Below are 17,100 nucleotides of genomic sequence, written 5' to 3'. Positions count from 1 at the left end.
TGCCAGCGTCACTCTGCCAGGTCCCTTCGCTCTAGCCCAGCATCGCCCGCACGGTGCGGGCTAACGGCTGCCCAACCACCGGCACAGAACAGCCTTATCTCCCCATGCCGGTCTCCTTGTTTTTTCTTTTTTTCTTTTTAATAATAAGTTGTTATTCATCCACTCATTCAAGGACATTTCTTGAGCAACCCGAGTCCTTGGGACACGTATGTGAGTCAAGCAGACAGAGGTCCTCCGGGAGCCAGAGGACATGCACTGACCTCAGTCGAGATCGCGTCCTAAGTTGGAGGCCCTTGAGTGCTCCTTATGGGGACAAAAGGTATGGTGGCGTGAAAGGACAGAGAGCAAGGAAGGGTGGCTTGGAACCCTGCTCCTTTTCACACCACTCGGGACAAAATTCTATATGCCATGAGAAAGAACGATTTTAAAAAAGTGTCATCAATATCACCGTCTCCTTTCTGCTCTGTCTCAGCTCTGAGACGGACCTCAGCCCCGAGTGCAGGTGGCCCTGGGGGCTGGGATCGCCATGGTGGCAGTAACTACACCAGGAGAATCGGCAAATGCTGGAAGTCAGGTCCCAACCTCATCCCGCCCCGCCACATCACAGGCGGTTTCCCAACACATTGTGTCACTCTACCACAAATACCACCAGAAGAGGGGCACCCAAAGCCCCCAGAGATCAGGTTTTGGGGCACAAAGCTCCCCACCCACCCCAGACTCTATAGGACACTGAGCAAAGCTACCCCAAAGCCACCCCTTTGTGGCCACAAGAGCTTTGGCCAGATTTGGGCTGGGGGCCACCCTGTGCCCCAAGGCCAGTTGCCTCCCTGCTGGAACCCTCCCGCGTGCACAGGGCTGCTGTGGCCGGTTGGGGACACAGCCTTTCCTGCATCTCCCACCAGGCAGCATCGGAAACTTATCTCCACGGCCCCTGCCTCTGGCTCAAGCCAAGCTCACCAGGCAAATGTCACGTCACTCAGGAAATGCTTTTAAAGGCACATCTGCTGCATTTCAGACGTGAAGCAGCCCTCCCTGCGCGGGCCCCGCTCTTACCTGTGCACATTCAGGGCAGGGACCAGGCACATCACCTCCTTCCCTTCCTCTGCTCCCCTTTTATGTGGTGTGTGAGCCACTCCCTCCCCGGACCCGTCACCAACAAACAGTGAGAGAAATGAAACTAAATGGCCTGGCCACAGAAATGAAACCGAATCATCAACACACTCCCCAGATGACTCAGACACTGGTCCTCAAACTTGAGTCTCCCAGGACCCCGGGAGACCTGGGAAACAGAGGGCTGGCCCACCTGAGTCCGGCCCTGCAGGTCTGGGCGGGGCCCGAGGAGGGGCGTCGCTCACACGTTGCCAGGGCAGGCTGGCCTGAGGGCCACGCGTGGAGACCCCTGGAAGGCTCTGCCGAGATGGCGCTGTCCAGCACCGTCTGTGTGGCTGCTCGGCGTTTGACACGTGCCAGCTGTGCCGGAGGACCTGGATTTTGGATTCACATAATTTGAGTTAATTTAAATAGCCAGGTGTGGCTCCTGTGCTGGACCTCGCAGAGGCACCGCTGACACGGCCAGGGAGCTCTCAGGTGCATGGTCTGAGTTCTGAGCTGTCTGTTTAGCTTCACACCTGAGCCGCACCCACAAATGCCACCTCTCCCCAAAGAAGGGGCACAGGCAGCTTCCTAAAAGCACCTGTGCCTCGAGTCCCTACCTCACAACCAAGATGCTTTTCTTCCCATTGGAGATGAGGAGGCCTGAGTTCCAGGCTCTGGAAGTCAGCCCTGAGCCAGCCGTGGCCAGTGGTCCTCAGCTACTTTACCTGCAAACGTGTAGGTGCACAATCAAGGAGTCCCCAGGGCCTCCTGCTCTGTGACCAAAGTCGAGGAGGGTCAGGCATCCCCATTGGCAGAGCCTGGAGGCCTGGAAACCACATGGAGCCCTCAGGGTCCCGGGGAGGGGACAGAGCACCTCCAGGATGGGGGTGGCCGGGAGGGAGGAAGCAGGCGCCATCTCTCCCTCCCATTCCAAGACCCTCTCCACAACAAAAAGAAGTATTACGTCACTAAATATGAAATGTCCAATTTTGAATCAAAAGTGTAGTTTATTATATCTCAAATGAGAAGCAGTACAATTAATCAGAGTATGCGCCTAAACTACCAACAGTGTTGCCATCTTAAAGGTAGCTTGTTCATGCCAGCAGCAGAGAAGCCTGGAGAGTGAGTGGCGATGCAATCGTGAAAGGCGTTTCCCACAGCTTGTTGAGGATTTTCCCTTGCAAGAAGTGGTCCAAAGCTTGGAAGAAGTGGTAGTCAGTCGGTGCAAGGTCTGGTGAATATGGTAGATGACAGAGAGTTTCCAAGTCCAGCCTCTGTAAGTTTGAGCAGCGTTGTTTGTGTGACATGTGGTCGAGCATTGTCTTGCAAGAGGATTGGCCTGTCTTTAGTGACCAATCTTGGCTGCTTAATCACAAGCATCCTCATCATTTCATCCAATTCGTTGCAGTAGACATCACTGTAATCGACTGACGAAGTTCCATGAAGCTGTAGTGGATAATACCAGTGTCGATCACCCAACACACACCATGAGCTTTTTTTGATGAATATTCGGTTTTGGACTGTGTTTCGGCACTTCATCTCTATCCAACCGTTGTGCCAAATGCTTGCAATTGTCAGAAAGAATCCATTTTTCATCTCATGTAATAATACAGAGTAGAAATGGTTCGCCTTTATGTCATGACAGAAAGGCAAGCTTCCAGACGGTTTCTCTTCTGATGCTTGTTTAATAATTCATGTGGAACCATCTATCCAGCTTCTCTGCCTTGCCCATTTGTTTCAAATGGTCCAATATTGTTGGAATAGTAACATCAAACTTCACTGCTAATTCACATGTAGGTTGAGATGAATTTGCTTCCACTACAGCTTTCAGCTCATCATTATCCACCTTGGTCTCAGGTCACCTATGTGGCTCATTTTCAAGATTAAAATCACCAGAACAGAACTTTTCACACCACCGATGCCCTTTGCGGTCATTAGCCACATCCTTCCCAAACACTTCGATGATATTTTGAGCTGTGTGCGCTGCATTGGTTCCACGATGGAACTCCCATTCGAAAATAACACTAATTTTTTGACTTATGTGTGGTTTCACAAAAATTGCTCTTAAAAAAAAAACTTTGAAAGATAATCACAAGCCAAAACATGCATTTGAAAGAATGAGGATGTGCACACACAAACAGGAAGTGTCGAAGTGAAATGTCAGAGATATCAACTGTCAAACTTAGCACTTAAGGAAATCCAATATTCCATACTTAATACCCTACTAACATTGTAAATTAAAAAAAAAGTCTTGAGCACCTCTTTGCTAATTCATTTTACTTACTTCCCTTGAGGGCAAGTTTAACTTTTAAAGACATTTAGAAGCTTAAACATGTTTTCAAACCCTCTGTCTTAGAAATCACCAAGAGGTGACCTTCAAGATCACTGTCCCTGAGCCTTGAGCAAAGCTACCCCAAAAGCCACCCTTTTGTGGCCACAGGAGCTTTGGCCAGATTCAGGCTGGGGGCCACTCTGTGCCCCAAGGCCAGCTGCCTCCCTGGGGGAACCCTCCCGCTGTACACAGGGCTGCTGTGGCCGGTGGGGACACAGCCCGGAGGGCAATAAGAAAAGGGGGGGTCTGTGCCAGAGTTGGCAGCACGGGGCAGTGTTTGTGTCACTAGGAATGACTACCCTAACAGGCCGACGTGGCTGCTGCTTCAGGAAAGGCCCAGGCAAGGCCCCGGGAAGCCGGGCAGAGCACAGGAGCAGCCCGGACCGGCCCCCATCAAGGCTGCGGCCGTCCTGCACAGCCCTCACCAGCGTCCCGGGAAGGACGGGACGCCAGCGCACGCAAACCTAAAGGACAGGGCTCTCGCCATCGGGTGCTGGTGACAGGCTGAGCCCTAAGCCCCCGGGGCGAATGGAACCCCCTAAGCAGCAGGGGAGCGCAGGGGCCGGTTCTCTGGCAGGGAAAACTGCAGGCGCTTCAGCCTCTGCCACAGCTGCCGGGCAGAGCGCTCCGTCCCCAGCTCCGCACACGTGCAGCTTGACAGGGACGCCAGACCCAAAGTCCGCATGCCCCGGACGCTCCAGGGACAGGGCCCTCTATGCTCCTGTGTGCCGCCTGGAGCCAGGGGACACAGCCTCCCCCCAGACAGAGGTCACACAGACGTTTCCCTGGGGAATGACACAGAGGACACGGTGAGGTGCTGCGGCCAGCGGAGCTCCTACCGGGTGTGTGCCACAGCAGAGCGATGGCCGGGAAGGCTCTTCCAGGCCGGCCGCCCGCTCTCCCCTCCGTGGCCTGGCTCTTTGCCCCCGGCCTCTCTGTGCCTCACCTGCTCCACTGGACTTAATCATGGGGATCCCGTCCCGGGGCAGGTACGAGGGGCAACCAGCAGGGTCCACACCAGGCAGGGGACGTGCGGGGGCACCTGACTCGGCCAGTGGCAGGGGACCGGCCTGGGGCTGGCAGTGCCCCGTGCTCTCAGGGCGGGGACGACAGTCTCCACGCTAAAGACCACACAGTGGGGAAACATCACCTCCCAGCCCCCTGCCCTGGGTGGGGACGCCACAGGAAATGGGGGCGCAGCTGTGGCCGAGGGGCTGCACAGGAGCTCTGCGTCCCAGAGCAGACCCCTGCGCCGTGCACGCCCGGGAGCGCTCCTGATGCGCATCCCAGGACAACGGATTAAGGACAAAGAGTCTGTAAAATCATAACAATTTCAGCCAGAGTGAAAATGTGCTCTCACTCCTCTTTTTTTTTTACACAAAAATGTCTATGCACACGTGAGCTTAGATTTAAAGGGCCCTATATCAGTGTCCTGGGACTGCCAAAACAAAGTGCCACGAACCGGGGGCTTCAACCACAGATATTCCTGTGCTCACGGCTCTGGAGGCCAGAAGTCCAACGTCGGGGTGTCAGCCAGCTGTGCTCCCGCTGAAGGCTCCTGGGCAGAGCTGTCCCAGGCCTCTCCCCGGCTTCTGGTGGGTGCTGGCTCTTTGCCGTTCCTTGGCTTGTAGAAGCGTCACCCCAGTCTCTGCCTTTATCTTCACATGGTGCTCTCTGCATGGGTAATCAGTACCCAAATTTCTCCTTTCTGTAAGGACACCAGTCGTGTAGGATTGGGAGCCCACCCAACTCCCGCACGACCTCATGCTAACTTGCTCCATCTACAATGACCCTGCTTCCAAATAAGGCGGCATTCTGAGATACTGGGGGTGAGGACTCCAACATAGGAATTTGGGGGGACATAGTTCAGCCCCTACTAGGATCTGAGCCCTGGCCCCATCCAGGGGTTTGCAGACTCCCCTGCAGACATGCAGGCACCCAAGGGCTTTGCCCAGGCAGGGGGTCCGTAGGCCAGTGGTGCTCCTCCCTGGGCCAGCGTGGTGCTTGGTTTTCAGTAGTCCCCGGGTCATGGCATTTCTACTCACAATAATCACTCCTTCCCTGGAGGGGGGCCATGGCCCTGAGAGACGGGCTGACTTCCCCAGGCCGGGCTGACCTGGTGCCTGATGTGTTTGGGGCCATGGGGCTCGAGCAGGTGGGGCTGACACACCCGGCAGGAGCCAGGGGGTGGGCGTCTGGATTTCTGTGCCCTCTCTGGCTTCCACGCCTGCCAGGGGACGCCCTCAGCCTGGCTCCCCCTGCCCGGGGCTGAGCCACGCCTGGCTGTGGTCTATATGGAGAGTGAATGAGAAATCAGCGCTGTTGTAAGCCACTGAGATTCGGGGTAGTTTGATAGAAGGAGGCTGAAATTCAGGGTATCAGGTACCACCATGGGTTTTTAAAATATCCTGCTGACAAAAATGCTCCCAAAGCATTCATCTACCCCAAGTCCTCTACCTGACAGACGAGCTACCACAGGCCCGGAGAGGCAGCAGTAACTGGCATCAAGTCTCATGGCCCTCTGATGGCCGGGCCTGGGAAGGAGGGTAGAGTGGACACGTGGCAGTGACTTTGTCCCACTGCGTTTATTTCCTTAACCCTGAGTCACATACATCATCGACATGCCACTTCCCAGAGCGTGGGGCAGCCTGGAGCCTCGGATCTGATGCCATGTCTCCTACAGAGTCTGAGATGTGCAGCTGCCGTCCTGAGAGCAAGGCCTCCCTCCCCACCCCGCTCAACACCCTGGTGACACCAGCGACTGCGTCTCATTCACCACTGTCCCCGGGCAGAGGTGGCGCCCAGCTGTGGGGAATGAAAGGATAAATTCTCAGCCCACAGGGAAAGATCAAGAGGCTCTGCTTGGGTTGCCCTAGGAAGTTGGCTACGCCCTCCAGACCACGCTCCTCCTCAAGCAGATGTCTGTTGGAAACCCGGGTGTGCTCGGTGACAACGGAATACAGGTTTTCCCTCTGCAGAGCTGTGTCAGCCACACAGGTCACACTCAGATCTGAGCGTGACGTAGCTCCACACCGGGACAAGTAGCAGCGGCTTCTCCCAGCTCTCCCGTCCAGCTTAAATCACTTCATTCCTTTTAAGAATTTCCATGCATTTCGGTTTTCCTGCTTATCTATATCTTCACTCTATAAATACCGGCAGAAAAATACGGTGTACCAAGATTTGATACCACTAGCAAATGTTCATTGGTTTATAACAAACTTGAAACACTTTAAAAATTGACTGTGGGAATTAAAGGGATAGTATTCTCTGGCGATTCCAGCTGCATTTGTTCATACAAAACACATTTATTGGGGAGCAGGCGGCACTAGCTGGGTTCCCTGGGGATGCAGCCTTCTATCTGGATCTCTGCCGGCCAGCCGGAGTACCTGTTCTTCTTGTCATCGGAGTGGTTGATCTGTGTAAAGGGAAGGAAAGGGTTTCACTTATTCACTAATCCAATCAACCAATATTTGATCAGTGTCTGCTGTGGGCCAAGTCTTACAAACAGAATCACTTCATAGAATCTGATCCGCTCCAACCTAAGCCAGGTGTCTCATTTCCTCTGAAGGTGTTTATTAATAATATATTTTTACTGATACATACTAGATGTGTATGTTTTCAGGTACCTGTGATAATTGGATACATTCCCATCGTGTGTTAAGATCAAATCAGGGTCACTGGGGTAGCCATCGCCTTAAATATTCATCAAAGACTGTGGCGGGATGATCCTGTCACCAAGCCTGCAGCACGTGCCACCACCACGATAGCACTGGGGCTGCACTGGTCAGTGTCTACTTGGTGCCCACCCTGTCCTGGTGTGTCCATGCCCCAGCCCAGGTCACCTTCTTGGTCACCCCTGGGGCTTGGGAAGCTGAACCTTCCGCCCAAGGAAGGAGAGGCCTGGGGTGGACCGTGTTGGCTGCAGTGTGGTGGAAAACCAACACCACAGCCCATGCTGAGTCTCTTACTGGGAAAGGGACTTGAGAAGTTGGAAACTTAGTCAAGAGCTAATGTTGATCTAATAGGAAAGGCGGACAAACATCTTATGTTTAGAGACAGGGAGTTATAACCGACCAGCAATCTTTTTGAGTTACAGCCCTCACGATTCTCTCCCATTGTAGGAGGGGGCATTTAAAAACCGCTCACTCACCTTTTCTCTCTGAATTTCTGCAGGGAGTTCAAAGCCTTTCGCTGCAATAAATACCCAGCTCGACCTGAACCGCATGTTTCTGATTTCTTTGCTTCCGAGAGCTTCTATGGCGTTCTTGGCATCGTCCTTCAATCTGGGGGCGAAGGGGAAATCGGGAGAGCACTTCACGTGGGGGCTCGAGGGGAGGGAAGCCCTGTGCTGGGTGTGCCATGCTGCGTGTCCCTGGACCTAGGTTTCTAAACTGATGCACCCACTCCTGGGGCCCACGGTAACATCTAACAAGCACACGTGCTGCTCAAAGACGTCAAATTTCTAGTTAACCATCAGACAACATCCAGATCCCTTTTAGACCTCAATTTAGGGCACAGAATTTTAATTCTCCGTTCTGAGAAGCCCTTGTGGTTTGAGGTTCAATGACATCCTCACATTCAGCCAACATAATTTTCAGTCCTTGCGGCGGTCTTTTTTATTGGCCGCAAAATAAGGTGGACAAAAGTTGCCGAAAGACAAAAGTGAATGTCAAAACTTCCCGTTTCTCATGTTCACAAAAGTCAGCATCAAAGAAGAAAAAGAAACGTAAAGCAATACTGACATTGCAAATCGTGCCGTTTACAGTAAGCAAGGGAAAAAATAAGAGAGAAAGAGGCAGAGAGGAAAAAATAAGTTTAGGTTTTGCTAAATGAATTAAATCAGAGTTTTTCAAAGTGTGTGAACTTCAGTCTGGTAAGATGCTCAATGGAAAAAGGAATCTGAGGTCAGATAAATTTGGGAAATGCTGTGGTCAGCAGCACGGTCTTGGAAATTCACAATGCACATATGCACTTGGAAGGTTCTTAGAAACTTTCAGCAGTAAAGACACATGTTTACTTGGCAAACACACTTTGAGAAGCACTGAGCTAAATCCACTTCTACTAAAGCACTGCGCATGTGGGTGTTTCTTTATTCATTTCCTCATCATCTGAGAAGTTGGCTCAATTTCCTCTAGTTCTGCAAGTGCCAGCCTAGGTTTCGCTTTCCTGGCCAGGCCCTAGGCATTTCCATCCATGGTCAGCTGTGGCTTTGTCTTGCTACCTGGAAATACTCCTTAGATTCTAGCACTTATGGACAGCTTCACTGGCTCGTGATTTTTTCTTTTTAAAGAAATGCAGTCTGTTTTGTCACGATCTTTCATTCTTTTCCTTTAGGGAAGCACCTTGCTCCTTGACTTTCTGTTCTTCCCCAGAGGACCGTACCAAGGGACCCAGGCCTCTCCACCCACTAACCCACACCCACCTGGTGCTTCCGTCGTCATGGGTCACCATGAGGAGCAGGGACTTCGGAGGAGCACTCTGAATAAACTCCGTCATTGGTCCAGAGTTATCTGTCGGGTCAATGCAGTCAGTTTAGGATCTTGTCTGTTAACTGGACGCTGGGCTTCCTTCTGCACTCAGCCTCCCATCCACTCTGCACCCTCCGGTTCCCAGAGCTTGTCTCTCAACCTCGCAAATGGTGAACAGTTGCTGCGGTTCAACAGGGGACCCTCCGAGGCGAGCCGCCCAGCATAGAAGGAAAAGAACCACGCAGAACACTTGCAATAGGTGTGCAGGGTTGTAGCGAAAAGGAGTCAAGATGAGGATCTTTATTGCCCGATGAACACGGCAACTGGAGCTCGTGCTAGAAAGAATCTCCTTGGAAATTAGACGATACAGAGTCTATCGACCAAACTGGAAACCAGCAACGTGTGCAGCGCAGGTGGGGCGCACTCCGCAATCACTGCTGCAGAGCCGGGCCCACAGTGTGACTGTCCTGGAGTGGAGCAGCCTCGCGCCCACGCTGGCACCTGTGCAGGGCAGAGACGCCCCCAGGCCCTAAACACGGGAAGCGCAGAGCAAGCCAGATATGGGTGAGCCCCAGCCCGGAGACTTCTCTATGCCTTACGGGGAGAAAAGAAAGGCTACTCTCAAGCCCCGTGACTCACCCCTGCAGCTCACTGTTTACAGTTCTGCCCAGGTAGACTGCAGGGGACCAGGGCAGAGTTCTCACCAGGTGGGTGCACACACTTTTTGTTCCTCTTCCCTACTGTCTTTATAAAGATTTGCTTTTAAACCCTCAGTGTTCACTAAAAATAAGAAGGGCTGGTATCTCCTGCCCAGAAACTGAGGTCCACATTCAGTGCCCAGAAAGGAGAAACCATCCGAGGAGACCGGGTGCCACGCGTTCCAGGGAGGCTTGTCCTGGCCTGGGACGGCCCCCGGAGCCACCGAGGGTAACTAAGTCACCTCGCGCAGGTGCTGGAGGGATTCAGGGCTGGATGTCCACGCCATTGTTTTACAGGTACTGTATTTGGTTTAAACAAGAAGACTTTTCTTTCTCATCACCTCATGAAAGCACAAAAGAGAACAACTAAGGAAAAGTGTAATCAAAGAAAACACATTTCTAGATAATGTCTTCAAACTTTATCATATGACTCAGTTACAGCCTAAGAGGATCGATGTGAGACCAGGCGAGAATAATCACGTGACCTGCTGGCAGTACTTTTAGGAGACAAAATAAAAATGACTGACATTTTTGTTTGTATTTTTTTAATCTTAGTTTTGTGTCTAAATTTTATCAGGAGAAGAATTTTCTTACCACCCTCATGCATGTCAAAGCTTCGTGTTGCTGCCACTTTCCCGGTGGCATCTGAAAGTGAAAGAGGAAGTTGTTTAAAGGGACGTCCATGGACCTCAGGGCACATTCGTGGCACTAGAGCCTGGACACAGCTCATTTCTTCGCTGCCTCTCTCCGGGAAACACCACTGCTCCGTGACCCAGCCTGCAGAGGGGGCTGTCCTCCCGAGGAATGTCCCCAGGGCAGGAGCTGCTCCGGAATGCCCTTCCAGGCTGCTCTGGGTTAGATTTGATGTCACTTTCTCTCCCCAGCCGCCACCTCTTCCCACTGAGGCAACGAAGGCCCCGCCTCAGCCCTGTGCACTCCTGGCGTCAGCCCCCCCGGCGGCTGTGGACGGGAGCGCGCTGCCTCCTGCCCCCCAGCCCTGCTCTGTGCTGTCGGCTGGCTCACAGGGAAGCCCTCTGAAACGCTCTTCCTGCATCTGCTGTGCTTCTTGTTTTCCAGAAACTTCAACGGCAATTGTGACAGAAGATTTTTCCGGGCCTAAGAGGCCATGTTTTTTTTCCCCTGAGGGTCTAGTGGCTTTTATCACACAAAGGAGGAATCGGCCTGTGGTGTCACCGTCTGCTCAGCCACGGGGCACCTGGGAGCACAGGTGAGGCTCAGTCCTGGACCTCGGGTCTGCGCCCCACGGGCTGCTCATCCGGTTTTAACTCTGCCTTCTTACCTACCCTTCTTTTTCTTTTATAAAGTCTATTTATATTTGGTTTTCAGTTTTTTTCTGTTGTTGTTGGGACCACAAATAATCTGTAAAGTAAGGCTTGTAAAAATAATTAAATATGTACCTTTAAAATGCATTAATATAAACCTAAACTAGATGGTGTGCAAAAATCGTGTAAACTCAAGGTATCTTTGGAAATCCGATCACAGAGCTTTCAGAGAAGTTTCATAGAAAACATTTAATAACTTACAGTTGACGATGGCAATGTTTATTCCTGTGGCGGCATTTCCAACCTTTTGTCCTATGAGCCTGAAATGTAACCAAATGTTAGTCAAGGAACTCCTTTCTTACCGACGTCTTCACCTGGTGGAGTCTCTCTCGCCTGCTGGCACTTACTGTCTCTTGGCCACCCTGCCCTGGCCTTGGTGGGGCTCCCTAGAACGTCACCCCGTACTCACTCCACACATATCTGTCCCCACTTTTATAGACTCAGTCCCTGGGGGCTGGAAACTGCATTTACTCTTATATTTAGGCAAATGGCTGGGGAGAGGAGAAACTAATATTTATTTAGCTCAGGCTCTTTACAAACATTCTTTCACTAAATCTGCACCCACCTCCTGAGCATCTGTTTCTCCATTTTACAAACAGGAAGCAGTGAGAAGTGGATCAGTGGATTCAGGCAAGTCTGGTGACCTCAATTTGTGTCCATCCTTGTGCCCCTCAGCATGGTGACAATGGCTTTGCTTGACTCTTGGCAATCCTTTTCATCCAACCACTAACTTTAATACAGTTTCTCTATTTAAATAAGTACCCCAAACTGGGTTACCTAATTTTCACTTCTAACTTGGAGAATATGAAATGTCAAATTCGAGGGGATTGTGTTCTAGGACCAGGAGGACTAAATGACTTTCCTGGAGATGGTATTACTGAAGAGCCAAGAAATTGTGTGCGCACGTGTATGTGCACACATGCCTTCTGTCGAGTTCTAGAATCAATGTTAGCTTCATGAGAAGAACTTGGAGGCTTTCCTCCTCCTGCCATGCTTTGGAACAGTAAGTGTGGCACTTTAATGTTCTTCTCTTGACGTCTTCCCTAAACTCCCCTATGAGTATTCTAGGCTTAGTGCTGTCTGACAATTGTAGAGAATACTCCGTAAGAACTTGAAAAGAAGCAAAAAGAAACTTATGTTTCTGGTAATGGAAAGTTGGGTAAATCTGAATCTACTCTCCCATACAGAAAAACAGAAAGCAGGAGGCAACTTTTTTTTTTTTTTAAAGCTCTGCTTGAATACATTAGAGATTAATAAGGTAGTAGAGAATCTCCCAGGCCAGGACCTGGGGGGAAGACTGAATTTCCAGGTGGTGGGCCCAGCATGTGAAGCTACTTTCACCCAAGGAGCATCTGCTGATTCCAGAAAAGGCACCTAAGCAAGTGAACAGCACCTGTGACAACTCCATGAAGGCAGAAGCCAAGGCGAGGGCCATGCCAAATCCCCCACATTTTACTTGAGTGGGGTCACGAAGGGTTGAATCCTAAAAGTGAGGATGAACCAGAAATAAATCAGAACTTGCAAACACTTCAGCCCAGTTTTAAGTCAACTGGGTGGCCCTTTGACTTTATCAACCTTCAGAATTTATTCAGTTCATTCTGTTCTGCTAATGGTTCTGGGGCCCTGGCAGAAGCAAAGAATCATCCTCAGCCGAAGAAGAAATCATCCTATGCCTCAATTAAAAGAAAAACAATTTCTCAACTGTACTGTCTCACGCACTATCAACTATAACCTGGCACACGAGGAAAGGAGCCAATGTAAACAAGAACCAGTGCAACTGGCAGAAAGCAACAGGTAATAGTGACAGATTCACAGGGGCTCTGAACAGTAGTTATCCAACTCAGACTGTAAAATAGCCATAATTAATATACTCCAGAACATTACTGATAAAAATTTCAGAACTCGAAACCATAAAAATTAACATGCTGATTTGAAAAAGAACCAAAACAAAGCTCAAAAACTAAAATAACCTAAAATCAGCCAATGGATGGGTTTAATAGCAGATTAGGCACAACACAAGAGAGAATTAGTGAACTGAGAAATAGCTCCATCTATAGTGAAGGACAGAGATAAAAAAATGGAAAATATAAAAAAATCTGTAGACTATAGAGGATATAGTGGTAATAAGGTCTAACATGTGTTTCATTAGGAGTCTTGGAGAAAGAGAAGAAATGATGGAGCAGAAGATATAATAGCAGAGAATTTGTCAAATGGGATGATGGACGTCAAGACGTACATATTTAAGATGCCCCCCGAAACCTAGATAAGATGAAACAACAATGAACATGTCGTACAAATGCTGAAAACCAAAGATAAGGGGAAAAAATTTCAAAGGCAATCAGGAGGGGAGAAAAGCAGTTATTTTCACAGTAGTAACAACTATCAGATAACTTCCTAAAAGACGAAGTGGAAGCTGGAAGACAGTGGAATAGTACTGTGCGTGTGTTGAAAGAAAACAATGGACAACACAGTCTGAAAAAATATCTTTCAGTAATAAAGATGAAATAAAGATATTTCAGAGAAACATAAACTGCAAGAATTCCCCATCAGTAGACCCATAGCAGCCTTTGCTCTATATCTTTTGCTATAATAAACCTTATCTATAACTATAACCTGTTATTGTGTCTAAAGAATTTGAGGCGGTTGTAATACACACCCTCCCCCTCCCCCACTAAAAAGAAGCGTATCCAACAGAAATGCAGGAACAAGTGAACCAAGAGACATAAACAGAACTATTTATAGCACCATTATTCATAATAGCCCTAAAGTGGGTATGAATCAAATGTCAACCAATAGCAGAATGAATGAATGAATTGTAGTATATTTATGCAATGCAATACTACATAGCAATGGAAATCTATGAACAATAGCTACATCCAACATCATGGATAAATTTCACAAATATAATTTTGAGCAAAAAAAGCCAGACATAAAAGAGTATATGGTTTATGATTCCATTTACATAAAGTTCAAAATACACAAAACAATGTTTTGCAATGCATGTTAGGCAGTAAAACTATCAAAAAAAGCAAGGAAATGAGGAGCATAAAAGGTAAAACAGAGGTTACCACTGGGCAGAAAGGAAAGAGGGGCTGCATTTGGGAAGGCATACAGAGGACTTGTGGAGGGTTAGTGCCAATCTATTTCTTAATCAGGACAGTGGTTACACAAGTGTTCACCTTATTCTGATTAATTACAAAACAATGTATTCACAGGTTATTCACTGCTGCATAAATGCCAGTCAGCGCAGAACTAGTTGGATAAACTGTGATACACTCATGCTACGAAATACTATGCGTCAATAAAAAGGAATAAGGAAAATCCCCATGTACTGATAATATGGAGTGATCTTACTGCTAAGTGAAGAAAGCAAAGTACATAACTGAGTAGAGTTTGCTACCTTTTATGTAAGAAAGAATATATGTGTGTGAATATACATACATACATATATGGGCATATTAATACATACATATATACTCATACGTGCACATATATAAATGTATATAATACATACATAGGTATATATTAATTACATAAATAGCTTATTGTTGCCATAAACACTAGAAGGATAAATCAGAACCTAATAAAAACAACTAATGAAAGTGAGAAAAGCAGGTGGGGAGAAAAAGTGGAAGGTGTGGGGAAGATTTCGCTGAGAATATTTTTTTGAAACCTAATGTGGATTTATGAACCACGTAAATGTATTACATATTCAAAAATTAAATTAAATCAAAAGAAAACCAGAAAAAAGACCTCTAAAATTGAAAACAAACTGTAATTAATCCAACTTTATATCAAATATGTAATACAATTAGAGGAAAAATAGTTGTTTCATATGACTTTGGTCATAATACTCTGTACCTCTGTGCACACTTAATGGAATATTTTTAAAAATAAAAAGATCTGCAAAAAAATTTTTTTCTTAGAGACAGGATCTCACTCTGTTGCCCAGGCTGGAGTGCAGTGACATGATCACAGCTCATTGTAGGCTCGAAGTTCTGAGCTCAAGCCATCCTCCTGCCTCAGCTTCCTGAGTCGCTGGGATTATAGGTTCATGCCACCAGGCCCAGCTATTTTTTTTCATTTTTTATAGAGACAGGGTCTTGCTGTGTTGCACAGCCTATTATAGCACTCCCAGTCTCAAGTGATCCTCCCACCTTGGCCTCCCAAATAGCTGGGACTACAGGCACATGCCACCGTGCCAGACTAATTAACAACTGCAAAAAAATTTTAAACTTCATTCAGTAGTTGCATTACTAGGAACCAAGATTTTTGGTACAAGGAAAAAGAGATAAAATGCAAAATCAAACAACAGAGAAAAGACCCCTGAAATGTTAAATTTGAATTGGAAATACTAATCTAAATTCAAGACTTGGAAAACATGCATTACTTGGCTCCGTCCCCTGAAGTGCTCAGAAGTGTCACCATCCCAGGGGCTCTGAGCACATGGAGCGCCCAGATCTTAGTTTCTAAATATTGCAGCCCACTTTAGGACCCGGCTCTTGAGGAATAGCTGATTCCGGTCTGATCAAAGAAAGGCTCAGCTTAGCTGTGCATTGAATCAAGGAAGCCCTCAAAAAATAATGAGCCTCATTCAAGAAGAAACAGATAACTTGAGTAGTCCTGGCCTTCTGACATAAACTACGTTTTTAATTAAAAACTTTCTCACAAAGAAAACTCCAGGCCCAGAGAGCTTCATTAGAAAATTATGCCAAACATTTAAAAAAGAAATAATACCAATTCTATACTGGTTTTCCCAGAATACTGAAGAGGTGTGAGGTGTGAACTGTAGAGAGAAACTCCACCTGCTGTAATCCCTGAGGGTGAGGATCATTCAACAAGGCAGAGTGAACTGTGGCAGCTGGATTTGGTGTTCCCGAGACTCTGAAGGGCTCTGCCACACACTCAAAGTGAAGTGCAAAATACAAACCCCAATGAGTTCTAGCTGCTGTCAAATGGACCTGCAGCAGTTCATCACGGGACACATGCAGCCAGCACAGACAGTCAGTGTCCTTCCCCAACTGACACAGCGTGGCTTTCACTTCTACCCGGGAGCCCTCGGGCTCTGCCTGAGACCAGGGACATGCCCTGTGGGCAGCCGTGCCCTCCGACAGCCGCAGGCAAGGGAGGTCAGTAGGACGGCTGCGCCCTCTCTAAACCCCGTACTTACAGCTCGTCCTCAAAGCAGACCTTGGCGTAGTTGTTTCTGCCGCCCCCGCTGAGCAACCGGTAGGCGTAGGTGTTAGGGGGGCACGCGGTCCAGTGGTCACATTTCTGCCTTCTGGGGGCTGGGGCTGGAATGAAGAACAAGCAGTTAGCGTCACAGCCATCCACCAGGTGCACCTGCTGCCTGACTCCGCCCTCCTGCTCCAGCGCCCCCCGCCAGCGCCCCCAGGGCGGGTGAGCAGAGCTGAATTTCATTAGGGTCATTGGGAATTCCCTATAGACGCAGTTAATTTAATCTTCTTTTGTCTTAAAGTGACGAATAAGCCAAGGGGGGAGGAATATCGAGTAGGTACAATTGGGAATCACTTCCCACGGCTCCCCACTGTAAGTAACATTCTTGCTGCACAAAGTGCATTCACTTGGCAATAAATGAAAGGGTCCAGGGCCTGAGAGTGCTGGTCACAGACAGCCACCTATGGGACATCTACACAGCTGTGCATGTGCACACCTGAAATGCCTTACATGCACACACCACACACTCACCACACACCACATACACACCACACACTCACTATACACACATCACACATGAACACACACACCACACACAACACACATACTGCACCACACTCACGCACATACACTATACCACCCACAGACACACACATACCCCTGACCACTATACTGACCACAGCTGAGCCACTCTCCTTTCCCTTGAGCCTGAGGAACGGAGCATTTCTGCTTGGGGTACTATGATGTCAGTGCTGTCAGGAGTGAAGCTGTCTCTCCCAGGACCCTTATTTCACAGGGGTTGGCCATTCGGGAGGGTTGAGGGACCCGAGGCTGGGTGTGAGGAGCCTGGCTGGCCCTGGACACTGCCTCCCCGGCATGCTCTCCGGCTGCTCCACCGGGAGCAGCTGTCTGTCACCACCACAGAACTCCCAGGGCTACGCTCATACAGATCAAACCCCAAGTCTCCAGAAAGACATTCAGCAGCA

The 17,100-nt window shown here is 48.9% G+C and overlaps 2 protein-coding genes across 2 annotated transcripts in view; both read right to left on the bottom strand.

Annotated features, from left to right (window-relative positions):
• The window catches only part of MX2 (MX dynamin like GTPase 2), a 29,491-nt gene extending 28,346 nt beyond the window's left edge, over positions 1–1,145 (bottom strand). The window contains exon 1 of the mRNA XM_045540698.1: positions 1,054–1,145. The gene's annotated coding sequence lies outside the window, so the exon portion shown is untranslated. The remainder of the gene's footprint in view (positions 1–1,053) is intronic.
• A 5,479-nt stretch (positions 1,146–6,624) lies between these two features.
• Positions 6,625–17,100, bottom strand: part of FAM3B (FAM3 metabolism regulating signaling molecule B) — a 31,976-nt gene continuing 21,500 nt past the window's right edge. The window contains exons 3-8 of the mRNA XM_045558353.1: positions 16,107–16,230; positions 11,138–11,196; positions 10,188–10,238; positions 8,850–8,937; positions 7,578–7,710; positions 6,625–6,842 (exon numbers count right to left, since the gene is read on the bottom strand). Coding sequence (XP_045414309.1) covers positions 6,753–6,842; positions 7,578–7,710; positions 8,850–8,937; positions 10,188–10,238; positions 11,138–11,196; positions 16,107–16,230 — 545 coding nt within the window. The 3' untranslated portion in view covers positions 6,625–6,752. The remainder of the gene's footprint in view (positions 6,843–7,577; positions 7,711–8,849; positions 8,938–10,187; positions 10,239–11,137; positions 11,197–16,106; positions 16,231–17,100) is intronic.

The sequence above is a fragment of the Lemur catta genome, chromosome 1 (genome assembly GCF_020740605.2).
Source record: "Lemur catta isolate mLemCat1 chromosome 1, mLemCat1.pri, whole genome shotgun sequence".
NCBI lineage: Eukaryota > Metazoa > Chordata > Mammalia > Primates > Lemuridae > Lemur > Lemur catta.
The sequence above is the reverse complement of the archived record's forward strand: the minus strand, read 5'-3'. Positions and strand labels throughout refer to the sequence as shown.